Here is a 14,012-nt window from a genome sequence, read left to right as displayed (position 1 = left end):
TTAATGTTTTGTAAGTCTAAGATCTCAAATCTTTGTACATACCAATTAATATGCTGGGTAATATTATTTTGGATACAGAGCATGATTGAGTGATGGATTATGTGTTAATCGTGAATAGAACATGTGTTGGACCACTATGAGATATTTTAGAAGACATGTAACACCTTTTATAGTTTCATATTTTAGCATTAAATTTTATAAATCTAAGGCCTTAAACCTTTCTACATACCAATTAGTACGTTGACTAATATTATTTTGGATATAAACAATGATTGAGTGATGGATTATATGTTAATCGTGGATGGAACATGACCACTATGAGATATTTTCGAAGACATGTGAACATCTTTTATAATTTCATATTTTAGTATTAATATTTTGTAAGTCTAAGGCTTCAAATCTTTATACATACCAATTAATATTTTATATTTTTGGTAGATCTAAGACTATATTTGTAGCTTGCTATATTTTGTGAGAGCTTTTATACTTAAAATCTCAAAAGTACTTGTGCTTTGTTTTTGGGAGTTATCTCTTGAAAAGCAAGCTATTTAATACGTATAAATATTGGTATTTAGAGCTTTGGTCGCCACTCAAAGAGAAGGATTTTTTAGAAAACTTTAAAAATAAATTTCACTCAATTATTAGGGAGCAAAGAAGACACGATTTGATTTTTGGTAAATACTAAAGCTTCAAATCAAGAAGGAATAGTTACGCAGTAATGCTAAAGAATTTACGAATTGATTGTGAAGTAAAAGGTTGATTTACATGCTTTTGGAAACCATTGAACAATAGCACAAGTAGCTTATTCATTAGACAAAGCTATTCCTCCACCACCTTTTTCAAAACCTCTCCTAAGCCACAAAACCACTTTCAAAACCACCTTTTAATTTTCCTCATTCTCTCTAAGATCAAGAGCTATGGATGAATTAGATAAAGCTTGAGAATCATTCTTCTATTTTCAAATTTAGAGAAGCTAAATAGTAGAGATTTTTGAAAATTTGACGATGCGGGGATGATTCTTTGATCTGGCCTTTTTTGAGGATTAATATGTATGATTTGAAGTACATATGTAACTTATTTGATGTACAAGATACACTATAAAGCCATCACAATTATATTCTACAAGTGAAAGGAGCATGAAGCACAAAGATTAATTTTCTTGTGCTATAAAAAATTAAGGCATTCAAACTACATTAGAGATACACAAAACTACATTGAAAGACACATTCCTCCTCCATGATAGCGGCATACTTTTGTTCTTTTGGAAATCCACAAGTTTGTCCTATCACATCCACTACAAGACTAGGTCTTTAGCTGTTACATATACCACCTTTTGTGACCATTACTATCTTCTTCACTTTCACTTACATTTTGCTTACATTTTGGATTTAGGAGATGCCCAATGCATATCTCATCAAAGTACTCACACATTTTGGTTCCATGGGTGGTTATAGTAATAATAGTTAGCATTTTCTTTCAGTTTTTCAATGCAACTTGTATTCGTTTTTCTTAAAATTAGTGATCTAAGGTTATAAATCACATGGACTGATTGAGACTCTAGGAGAATCATGGGCAGAGAATAAGTCAAGGAAAAAGTGGGAATCCAAATGCCTCCATTTGGATCTAAAAAATGTTGTACATAAGACATTCATTTTAAGTGAGGATTGTATATTGATAGGTTTAGTGAAATTATTATCTTATTAACATTTTTTCAAGTTGAGTTCTTAAGGACATAAATCATTCAATTATGAGCTGCATTATTTGCTTTCGCTCCCTTGCTACCACATGGAATGCTTTGATTTGTTTATTATGTATTGCCTACGTTTGCGACCACAAAATGATGTCAAAAATTGTAATCCACAACAAAATAAAGCATGCATCTAAGGGAGAAAGAATAGCAGAGTGACACAAGGGACTTTCCAGTTTAGTGTGTTTTTGAGATGTGTGTTTTGATTATCAATCTTCTTATGCTCCATGCATTGAATTTGAATGTCTATTTTTTTTAAAAAGAATGCTTTCTGTTGCGAGCACCAAGAAATCATATTAAATCCTTAATATAAACGGTTGTCTACACCAAGCAACACAAATAAGTTATGGCCCTTGAGAAAGTATTATTCTAGGTATTTTGAAACCTTAGTGAAGCACAATGAATTGATATCCATAATCTGCATGAGCACCACCTACTCTGACCACTGAAGATAAGCAGCATTGCTATTATTCATCTTGTTTTTCTTTGGCAGCTGAGCTTGCCCCTTCCACCGGGCTATCTGTATAATATTCTTGGCGCTTTATGTTGACACCGTACTGTAAAAGATCTACTTTCAGTAACAGGAATAGCAACAAAAGCCCAAAAGGCTCTTTATAACACCTTTGCAACAAGTTACATACGGAAAGACTCAACTTGAGATGTGCCAGAAATCAAGTGATCATTAAAAATCAACACAATTGCATAATAATTTAGAAATTTGACAAGAAGTTTTGTGATGAGAACCTCTCGAAGAGCTAAAGCCAAATCCTCAGTTGTCAACACAAATCGCTTTTCCTGTCGTAAAACTCAGGACTTGGTACAATATTATTGGAATTTACCAATAAATAGCATGCAATGGCTAAAGCCTACAACATGAATCCCTTATGCTTCTAAAAGTTTCACCTCACTTTGCAAGCTAAGAGCATCATGCACAACAATTTACGCAAAAACACAGGACCTATCAAACAGCAGGCTGCACTGCAAGTGGAATGCTTGATGGATGGAGGATGCCACAAATGGAATGTGCAGCCAGTCATGGGCTGAATAGATGCCCTACATAAGCCTAGCCAGGCTGTCAAGCCCATATGACCCAACTCAACCTGCTCTTGCTACTGCCCTCCCTGGGACCACCCCCATATTTGGCTTGCTGCATACTGTCACGTATCTTTTCAATGCCCAGCCAGCAATTGTATATTAACACAGGGTGCAGCCATGGTTTTATTTTGATGTTTCACCTGTCCAGGAATATGCCAGACCTACCACATCCTATGATCAAAGAAGCACCAAACAGCTCCAGACTCAAACTCCCTTCCTCGTTAATGGGCACTTTAGAGCAACCCAAAACCCAAACAAAGCATGGGTTTCCATGTAATACAGACTTGACTCCTGCTTTCTTTATCCCTCTTGATAGGAGATCAACCGCATCATCCATCTAGACCCAACCCGGCTTCATATCCCTGACCGAGCTTTTTTACCTGAAGCTCCAGTCATACAGAGAGCACTTCTTGAGGGTCACTGGTGATGGATTCATTGAGAGGCCCCATAGACACGTCCCATGCCATGAGGATTGCCATTGGTCAGCTGAGGGTGTAGTCACATGGCAAAACTAAAGACCTGTGCTTTGATACTAAAATAAGATTGCTCGCTATTCAGGATCAAATTTCTTGCAAGACCACATGGTCCAAGAGATCAAGCTAGCTTAAACAAGTATACTACTTTAATTAAGATTACAACATTGAGAGCACGTGCAAACTTGAAGACAAAGCATTACTTTATTCAAAAGAAGATGCATTCATATTTATAGGCCTTTGATAAAGTGCCTCTTCCATACCTTGTTCACTAGCATACTTGCTTATGGAGAAGTATTACATACTCAGATACCCAGTCTCCTGGGACGCTACAACTGCCTCTTGGGAGAGGTTCGGGTCTTTGTCATAGGTGATTCACTACAGAGACCAGAAATGTCTTGGACTATACGTACAAGAGTCGATGCATCACAGAGGCAGACTTCCAAGGCAGCAGTCTGAGAGATGGGTTCGGGCCTTTGTCATAGGTGATTCATTACAGAGACCAGAAATGTCTTGGACTGTACCTACTTTCAAGGCAGCATTCTGAGAGACGGGTATCGTGAGAGAGCACCAGCCCTCCAGAGAGCCAGACACTCCAGGACCAAGAGACCTAGGCCCTCTACCCGACAGCTCAAGATCCAAGACCTGCTTCAGTGACAAAGAGAGGCTCCACCACAAGTAGATAATATCAAGGCCAGGTACACATTCATGAGGACGACAACACTTAATACCGAGTCTGGACACATGAGGTTCTTCTGTTGCCTACTTTACTGTACATCAAGAATCTATGTGGTATGTTGGCCCTGTCTTTCCTTTCTGCAGCTAGCATTTCACTTTATTCATGTTGTGTTGACGTCCAGTTTACTCATGGATCACATGTAGCAACCTTTTGGTCTCATAGACCCTTCGGGTCTTTCATAGACATTCATAACCTCTCGCTCTTTCTCTCTCTCACCGCAGCAAGCTGGCACCATGCACTCGGGGAGTCCTCTACTGAGAAAAAGCAGAGTCCCTCCAAAGAGTCAGATGCCCCCAGTCCCAGTAACCCAGACCCTCCACTTGCCAGTTCCAATGCTTCAGCAACACAGAGGCAGCCCCACAAGCGGTGGCTATTCTTCTGCTGCCTACTTTTTTGTACACACGCGGGTCTACGTAGTACGTTGACCCCGTCTATCCTTTCAGAAGCTAGACTTTGACTTTTTTCATCACTAATGGATCACATGTAACAGCTTTCTGGTCTCATAGATCCTTCAGGTCTTTCGTGGCTTGAAAGTGGAGATTGGAAGAGCAGAAAGCATTGCAAGGGAGGACAGGATCTATAGATTGGAAGAGCAGAAAGCATTGCAAGGGAGGACAGGATCTATAGATTTTACTTCCTCTAGAGGTTGTGACGGAGGAACACTACCTTTTAGATCCGCGGTGTACTATGAGATACAAGGGAGGTTCCACTTCGAGTTAAGAAAACATTTTTGCCCATCGTCTCGAGTCATTGCCTTCATGACCAGTGCTGGCTGGGACTATGCCTAATGGAACTGCGCTGACATAGAGACACCACTGATAACTAGTTTCATTTCAGCTGGTTCTGGATATGCCCATGAGGATCCTCGGAGTCAGATGACCTCACCAAATGGATTGGGCATAGACACTGCCAGAGATACCGTGGCCGACGTGCGTCCCAAGGGTTACATTGAAGAGAACAATCTAGTTACAGCGTGCTAGACATCTGAGGCATACTGGACTGAGATGACCCTCCACATCCAAGACACATGAGTGCTCCACCACAGGCTGTGGATGTACAGTCTGTATGAGGTCAGAGATGCACAAGAGACACATTGATCCCTATTAGCCAAATATACAAAGTTGCTTTCAGTGATTTATTGCAAGAGTTAGGGATGTGTTTCCCGATGATCTCCCAGATGGGGTTACACCGTCTAGAGAGCTTGACCTTGGCATTGATGTGCTTCTAGGGTCAAAACCTATGAGCAAACCTGCCACTCCGAGGTAAAGGAAGTGGAACGATAGATAATCGAGTATATGAAGAAAAGGTTTATACGCCTAAGTTCTTCACCATGGACAGTAACATGCAGCGGAAGTATTCGTATCGGAGGATCCTGTCACACAAATGCTCACACCGTCTTCTGTATCTAGAGTTTCATGAGTTTAGCAATCCACTTTATTGACTTCAAACTTTAAAGAGATGTAGAGAGAAAGAAAGAAAGAAAGAAAGAAAGAAAGAAAGCTGTATTAACTTCTACTAGAGGCCGAACTTGACCTATGAGACAAATCAATGTCTTTTGGATGTCCAGGAAAAAAAAAGGACAAAATGAACATGAAATAAACTATGAAAGTATTGAGCTAGTGGGGGGGTGTGATGGATGGAGCACTACTGCTAGAGGCTCAGTATGCAACCTATATGCGCAGGGTATACAAGAATGCAATGCAGATCTGTCTAGCTCCAACCAAGTACCATAATGGGGATGTAATATGTGATACATAGGCGACGGCGAGGCAAAAATACCTCGAAGCATGATCTCTGGGTGTGGGTGTAAGTGAGCTAGCCGCTCCTGGATATGGTGCTGATGTCGAGCCCGTATCTCTGTGATCTCCCTCTGATGTAGTTTGGGAGTCTGGTAGCCTGGTGCTCTCGGTCTCTATCTGGCTCGCAGGTCTGCAGCGCGCTGACGTGTAACCCCCTCCTGTGTTAGGGTAGGCACTGGGATAGATCTCTGGAAGAAATCAATGAGCTGGAGTTGTCGCCCACCTCTCCTTGTGGTATGAGTCCGTAGCAATGTCTCTTTGTGGCGCTGTGTCTCTAGCAAGAACTGGCCAAATTGCAATCGCTTTGCTCCTTGTGCTGAGGATGCCAAGCGCTTGAATGCTCAATGCTGATTTATGATTGAATGAATGGCTGAATATGCTAGGGATCTATTTATATGGACACAATGAGCTAGTCGGCTGGCCACAGAGCTGGCCGACTTCTCATGTCCACAATAAATGCATAAATGATGTGTAAAATGCTGAAAATGATGGGAAAATTACCAGAAAATTCCTACTAAATATCCTGATAAATACTAGATGATATCTGGGGTATTTGTCATATCCTAGATGCAATGGATGAATGATGTGCAATATGCAGAATGCTTTCTGATGCAAACCCTAAGGTTCTTACTAAACTTAGACTGACTGACTGACTTGCTATGGCTGAGAATGACCTACGTAACTTGTGCCTGACTTATCTTGGACTAAGGATTACAATGGGGTAACGGCGTACGACAAATATCATCCTGAAAGGAACTAATACTATACAATGTTGCACTGATGATGATGAGCCAGTTTGTCACCATGCACTACAGTGCAGAGTGCATGTGATATTCCCTCATGCTTAGCTTGGTGGCAGGTTCATGGCTTCCAAGTAGTCCACCAATAACTGGGGGTACTCTTGAAAGAACTCCTCGTCTAGCCATACGGCTTCGTGGGTACCTTGATCTCGGAATTTCGTATAGACCTAATGTATCCGTTGACCGGAACCATGCTTCCAACGATGAAGAAGGATCTGCTCGGGCTCGATGACTTCTGCTTCGTCTACCACGTCTGGCTGTTGTTCATCTAAAACATCAAACACTTCTAGTCCAACATATGGTTTTAGCCAAGAAACATGGAAAACATCATGCATCGTCTAACTGGTAGGAAACTTTAATTTCATGGAAACATCACTTAACTTCTTAACTATTGGGAAAGGTCTAAAACTACGGAATGAAAGCTTGGCCCACTTGTTTTAATCTTTGTTTCATGATACGCAGATAGATCCAATCCCCTTTCTTGAAGTGGACATCTCGTCTAGACTTATTCGCCTATCTGCTATAGGCTTCCTGTGCTTTGGTCAAGCGGTCCTTGACGGACTCAATGATCTCGGAAAATGCTTTCGTGGTTTTATTAGCCTCAAGAGATGGAGACACCAATCTCGTCAAAAGAGAAGAGAAACGGCAACCAAAGGCTGCTTCATATGGAGTCCGTCCGACACTGGATGAATAAGTGTCATTTAAGATAGCTTAGACCAATGGGCACGAGGAATTTGGTCTTCAGGTCATGGACAAATGTATCCCAACTAAAAGCTGTGACACCTGTGGTCTGGTCTGTATAAAGATAAGACCAATGCTGCTACCAAGTGACTGCCTCACCAGTGAGATGGGAAGCTGCTACGTGGACTCTATCCTGAGGATCTCTGATCCTAGCTAATTGAAATTGAACAATAAATTGATGAATAAACTGATTAATTGCTAGATGATCACACTTACCATCATACTTATTGAAATTTGGTTGACTGCGAATGACGGTAGTTGATGCTGCGGACAACTAGCTGGTGGTACCTAAGGCGGGGGATGCTGAAGAGAGGTGCTGATATCTAAGATGAATGGCCTCTTTTTCCCTTTGGTGCTCGAGTAACATACGTTCTCAATCAAGCTCTCGTTGGTGCGCTCCCAAGCGGTGAGTTCAGCTTGATGCCGGTCTTCGTCAATCCTGCGTTGGGCTTCCTCATAGTCACGTCTTTCTGCTTTTTCTTGTTGTTTTCTTGCTTCTGCTTCTGCTTTTTCTTCTCTCCTTCGAGCCTCGTCTTCCCTTCTTTGTTGTTCCATCTGAAAGAAGAGGGAGATGTAGTCAGGGACTGCTGGAGGCGGAGGAGGATGTGCTGTTGTTGCCTCCAAGAGTTAGAGACGCTCCATGAGCACTTGGTTCTAAGCTCTAAGAAGAGCTATGGTGTCTGCTATAGTCGAAAGAGCAAGGTCTCCTTCGGGGGAGACGTCTTCCGGCTGATGCGTACTCTCCTCTGTAGACATGATGCTGAAGTTGGTGGTCGTGTCGAAACGCAATGTAACCATCCAAGGATGCCCTCACGCTAGGATACAGTGTGTGGACAAGCTGAATCTGATACCAATGTAACATGCAGCGGAAGTATTCGTATTGGAAGATCCTGTCACACAAATGCTCACAATGTCTTTTGTATCCTGAGTTTCGTGAGTTTAGCAATTCACTTTAATGACTTTAAACTTTAAAGAGATCGAGAGAGAGAGGCTGTACACCGTATGGGGTCCCGAATTACCCACTGAAGGGCCCCCTATCCCGTTACCGAGATAGTATTTGCTTTATTATCTTTAAAGAGACTCACGGTGTGACTGACGATAAGCCAAACGCAAGACCTCTGAAGACCAAGTGTTGGGCTGAACTGTACACTGTTTTAGAAGCACCAAAGATGTCCAATCTCGAGCCTATGCACTCTTCCCAATGGAATGAGGGAAGGATGCAAAGCTGAGGCTGAGAGAGGGGCTGTTTGGGACTGTTCTAGACTGAGTACGAATGCTGAAAATGAATATGAATGCTGCGTTTTACCTTCACCAAGTGACTGGAGCAAAACGATGAATAGATGAATGCTGAAACTGTATGGATGTAGAAAACGCTAGATGAACAGTTGGCTGAATGCTAAACTGATATGTTTTGCTGATGAAGAAGTGCTGAATGCTCATGCATTTGAGATGCCTATGGCTGTAGGAGACAAACGCTGAGGTTTGGTGGCTGAAACTGCAATTGCTTTGCTCCTTGTGCTGAAGATGCCAAGCACTTGAATGCTCAGTGCTGATTTATGATTGAGTGAATGGTTGAATATGCTAGGGATCTATTTATATGGGCACAATGAGCCAGTCGGCTGGCTACAGAGCTGGCCAACTGCTCATGTCCACAATAAATGCATAAATGGTGTAAAATGCTGAAAATGATGGAAAATTTACCAAAAAAATTCCTAGTAAATATCTTGATAAATACTAGATGATATCTGGGGTGTTTACCATGGTCTAGATGCAATGGATGAATGATGTGCAATATGCAAAATGCTTTCTGATGCAAACCCTAAGGTTTCTATTGACTGTATATGCATGAATGCATCTCTTTAAGTGGGTTAAGGGACTTAGATTGACTGACTAACTTGCTATGGCTACGAATCACCTACGTAGCTCGTGCCTGACTTATCCTGGACAGAGGATTACAATGGGGTCATGCCGTACGACAAATATCATCCTGAAAGGAGCTAATATTGTGCAATGTTGCACTAATGATGATGAGCCAGTTTGTCACCATGCACTACAGTGCAAAGTGCATGTGACGTGGACATCACCCATTCTTTTGGTAAAAAAGAAAGATGGGTCTATGCGGATGTGCATAGACTACCGTGCTCTTAATCAAATTACAATTAAGAACAAATACCCAATGCCACGCATTGACGAGTTGTTCGACAACTTAATGGTACAAATACTTTTCTAAGATTGATCATAGATCGAGGTATCACCAAGTTAACACCATATTCCCAAGACTGCATTTAGGACTCGTTTTGGATATTATGTGTTCCTAGTCATACCGTTCGGCTTGACGAATGCTCCAATGACATTTATGACACTGATGAACAAGGCTTTACTCTATATTTGGAAAAATTCGTAGTAGTTTTCCTTGACAACATACTTATATATAGTAAGTCGAAAGAAGAACACTTACAACATTTACGCTCAGTGTTCAAACTCCTTAAAGAAAATAAGATATTTGGGAAGGAATCCAAGTACGAATTTTTTAAACCACTATTAAAGCCATATTGTCTCCACGGATGGTATGGAGATGGATCCTGACAAGGTGGATGCCATTGTCATATGGCCTGAACCTAGAAATCTTGAGGAACTGCAAATTTTTCTAGGTATGTCGAGGTTCTACCCGCCGACAGTATGTAAAGGACTACGAAAAGATCACAATCTCCTTAATTGATGAGTTGAGAACAAAGGATATAACTATTCGTAGAGGGGATCCTCAACGAATAAGTTTTGAGAAGCTCAAGGTGACCATCGCCATGACACCACTATTGAGCATTGTGGATCCCAATGAACCATTTGTTTTGAGATAGACGCTAGTGGAGAGACCATTGGGACCGTTTTATTGCAAAGGGGACGTCCTATTACATTTGAAAGCAAGAAGCTTGACCGTACATAACGTAACTACTTGGCTTATGAGTGAGAGTTACTTGCGATTGTTCATGCTCTTAAAAAGTGACGACATTACTTGTATGGTGCTACTTCTGAGGTTCGGACAGACCAAGAAAGTTTGAAATGGCTTTCTAGTCAGGGTGAGTTGAAAGGTAGAAAACCTCGATGGACGGAGCTCCTACAAGAGTACGACCTTAAACTCCATTACCAGAGAGGCAAATTTAACGTAGTAGCAGAAGCACTCAGTAGCATGCTAATTGTGAATGAGTTAAGTTTCACCACCTTCAAGAGTGATCTCTTGGAATCTCTACGTGGTTTATGTGAGCATGATTCATCATTTTCAAAGATATCACGCACTGTATGGGGCCATACTTATAGACAGCAACAACCACTTCCCTTGTTAGAAAGGAGTAATAGTCGGAGAGATTAGTCAAGGTTTCTGCGGGAAGAAGAGCGAGTGCTAGTCTCAAGCGACTAGACGAGTCTCTTGGTTTATGTACCGAGACAGAGAGCTTGGGGGTGAACCCTTCACAACCATTTGACACTAGTTTACTTAGGGGGTGATAAACTTCGTCGGGAGGAAAAGTATAGACACTATTCCATTGACAATGAGTACTTGCTCTACAAAGGTAGAGTTTGCGTACCAGCTATTGGTGATTTTTGGGCTCAAATTCTTATAAAAAGTCACAATAGTCTGAGTGCTGGTCATCCCGAGATACAAAATACCTATGCACTTGTCAAAAGACAATTTTATTGGCCTAGTTTGTTTAAGGTTGTCTAGGACTTCGTGCTGAAATGCAAGAAGAGTCAGGTTAGTAAACATGAGCGCCTCAAGGTTGAAGGTTTGCTGCATCCATTGAATATTTCCAAATGGAAATAGGAAAGTACTTCCATGGATTTCATCACTGGTCTACCTAGAACGAATCGAGGGAATCATTCGGTTTGGATAGTGGTTGAAAGATTCACCAAGATGGTCAAAATTATTCCTACTAAAAAGACCGTAAAAACACCTGAGTTGGCTAGGTTGTTCATCGAACATCTCTACAAACTATATGGCTTGCCTGCCGCCGCAGATATAGTCTCTAATAGAGATAGGAAGTTTGATAGTCACTTTTAGAGAGAAGTCTTCAAAAAGTTGGTCAAACGGAGAGAGTCAACCAAGTGTTAGAAGATATGCTTCATACGTATGTCAGTAAAAAGCAATCCAATTGGCAGGAGTACTTGTCGCATTTGGAGTTTGCTTATAATAGTTCAAGCGACTCGATTTAGTCCATTCGTGTTGATGTATGGCTTTTAGCCGAGATCTCCTATAGCCGTAGCGCTAGAGAAGGAGAAGTTACAATTGGTCAAGAAGTTTCTTGAAGACATGCAAGATATGTTGCAGACAGCAAAAGCTGGCATGTGTAGTGCACAAGATTGTGTGAAGACGTATGCAAACAAGGGTCGCAGAGAAGTAGTCTTTGAAGAAGGTGACTTCGTATATTTGAAAGTCCCTGCGAAGTCGGAGACTTTTAAGACGGGAAAGTGTGAAAAACTTTCACCTAGATACTGGAATCCCTTTAAAATCCTTAAGAAGGTTGGTGGATTAGTGTACTGCCAGAGAGCTCTCGACTTCATCCTATTTTTCATGTCAGTCGATTGCGAAAAACCCTTGATCATAAGGAGAACGTAGTTTCTCCAAGCATTTTGGGGGAGCTGATAGATCCACCATCTATTTCACATGAACCCAAGAGAATTCTCGGATTTAGAGATTGGAACACAAGACACTATGTACCGAGAGGTACTTGTTAAGTGGAAAGATCACGAGGATGAGGTGTCCTCGTGGAGGAGCACTTGAGTACGCTAACCAAGAACTTTCTAAAAATCATCTTCGCGGACGAAAACTCTTCTTAAGGAGAGAGTACAACTACGTAGCCCATAGCGGGCTACGGAGAGCTCGACAGACTCTGAGACCGCCCACCAAAGCCTGGGCGGCGAGTGAGCCGAGGTTCAAGGGAGAGGCCGCTTGGCCATAGTTCCGTGGACAACTAGGTATGTGTGGACAAGCAGTGGAAAAATCCCTCTATGGATGGGTAGAGATCCAGGGCTCTCCTCCCTCTGTCATTACAAAAGCCTAATAGTTCTATTTTCTGGAATGAGAGGCTTGAGAAGGCTTTTCATACTCTCAAGCTCAAGGTGAAGGATAGACCTTTTTTAGTCTTACCAGACTCTCACCAACCGTTTATGGTTGAGTCTGATGCCAATGATTACCCGATCGGGATTGCTTTGTTCCAAAGGGGGCGACCTATGGCATAAGCTTGATGAAAGTCAGGTCATGTGGCATAGTGTAACAAACCTTCATAAGGGCTATGGCACGCGTACTTAGCTTATCTTCAAGAAAACAACAATTTCATGCATGAAACCTTGAGAAAATCTGAAAATAAACAAAAGAGAGAGAGAAGACACCACACTAGGGGTCAAAATAGCCTTGGGCCGAATCCCCCCCCCCCCCACCTCTGAGTTAGATTAAATGCCTTGGAGGAGTCTCGAGTACAAGTTCTTAGAGCTAGAGAGCTCTCTTGTCTTTTTACATGTCTCGACAATGAGAGAACAACTGAATTTATAGTTATTGCCCAAAAGCACTTGAGAAAAGAGCTTTCAAACTCACTTATAGTCCAAAAAGCATCTTTTTAATAATAAAAGCTCCTCTTTTAGTTTTTAAAAAGCTTTTAATCTTATACTTTCCAAAAGCTAGTAGCATCATTCCAAGCCTGTAAGGTGACCTTGCGCTACTTTCCTGCTAGGTGTCAATGCAACGTCACCATCACCACGTCATCAACGCCACACCACTCCTTTTTTCAAAACTTAAAAAAAAAACAACTTTTTTTTTAAAGCACGTTGCGTTTTGTAGATCAACAACCTGTATTTTGATGCTTCAGTGACATCCCCCCAACTTATTAAAGAGTTATCCTCAACTGTTAGGTCTCTGCTTTTTTTGTGGGCTTAGCTCGTCTCAAGCATCAAAATATAGGTTGTTGATATGCAAAACGCAACACACAACACGCCCAAGGCTATTTTGACCCCTAGTGTGGTTTCTCTCTCTTTTGTTTATTTTCAGATTTACTCAAGGTCTTATGCATGAATTTGTTGTATTCTTGAAGATAAGCTAAGTACCCGTGCCACAGCACTTACGAAGGCTTGTTTCACATAGTTGGGAGAAAGAGTTGTATGCGTGTCACTATTTGGCCATCTCTACACTTTTGGACCTGTGTATGGGCTCCATAGTGTGGACATGACACCCCATGGTGGTAGGGGACATACGTCTACGCAAGGGTCATGTGGACTAGCACCTTATGATAGGAGACTTGATGTCTACACCAAGGGCCACTAAGCCGGTTATGAGAGGCTGGGGATTTTACTTTAAACCCATGTCTAGATTACGGTATTCCGGTTGGCGTGGGAATGTAATGTCTACGCCTAGAATGACCGCATGTTACAAGCTAAATGAAAGAGAGAATTTCTAACACATAATATGCCATGCATGGAATTGTTTTCGCATGAAATGTTTTTCTGCCTGCAAGATTTGTGTGTCTTGTTTATGTGCAAGGAACGCCCTCTCGTGAAACATGCAAGTGAATCTAGTTTTTTGGCCCCACTTGTGGGCTATAGACAGGTGGTAGGTGTGACTCTAAACTCTTTGTTTAT

The 14,012-nt window shown here is 41.6% G+C and overlaps 1 protein-coding gene across 4 annotated transcripts in view; it reads right to left on the bottom strand.

The window, feature by feature from the left end:
• Positions 1-2,021: 2,021 nt before the first annotated feature.
• Positions 2,022-14,012, bottom strand: part of LOC147615653 (transcription initiation factor TFIID subunit 10-like) — a 94,851-nt gene continuing 82,860 nt past the window's right edge. For 3 of the 4 annotated variants that reach the window (XM_086778192.1, XM_086778195.1, XM_086778197.1), the window contains 2 exons: positions 2,492-2,542; positions 2,022-2,304 (listed from right to left, as the gene is read on the bottom strand). In XM_086778192.1, the coding sequence (XP_086634318.1) occupies positions 2,215-2,304; positions 2,492-2,542 (141 nt within the window). In that variant the 3' untranslated portion in view covers positions 2,022-2,214. The remainder of the gene's footprint in view (positions 2,305-2,491; positions 2,543-14,012) is intronic. The other variant, XM_086778194.1, reaches the window with a different exon arrangement.

This window comes from Cibotium barometz, chromosome 39 (assembly GCF_041138505.1).
Source record: "Cibotium barometz isolate CiBa-2024 chromosome 39, ASM4113850v1, whole genome shotgun sequence".
Taxonomy (NCBI): Eukaryota; Viridiplantae; Streptophyta; class Polypodiopsida; order Cyatheales; family Cibotiaceae; genus Cibotium; species Cibotium barometz.
This window is presented reverse-complemented; position numbering and strand designations above follow the sequence as displayed.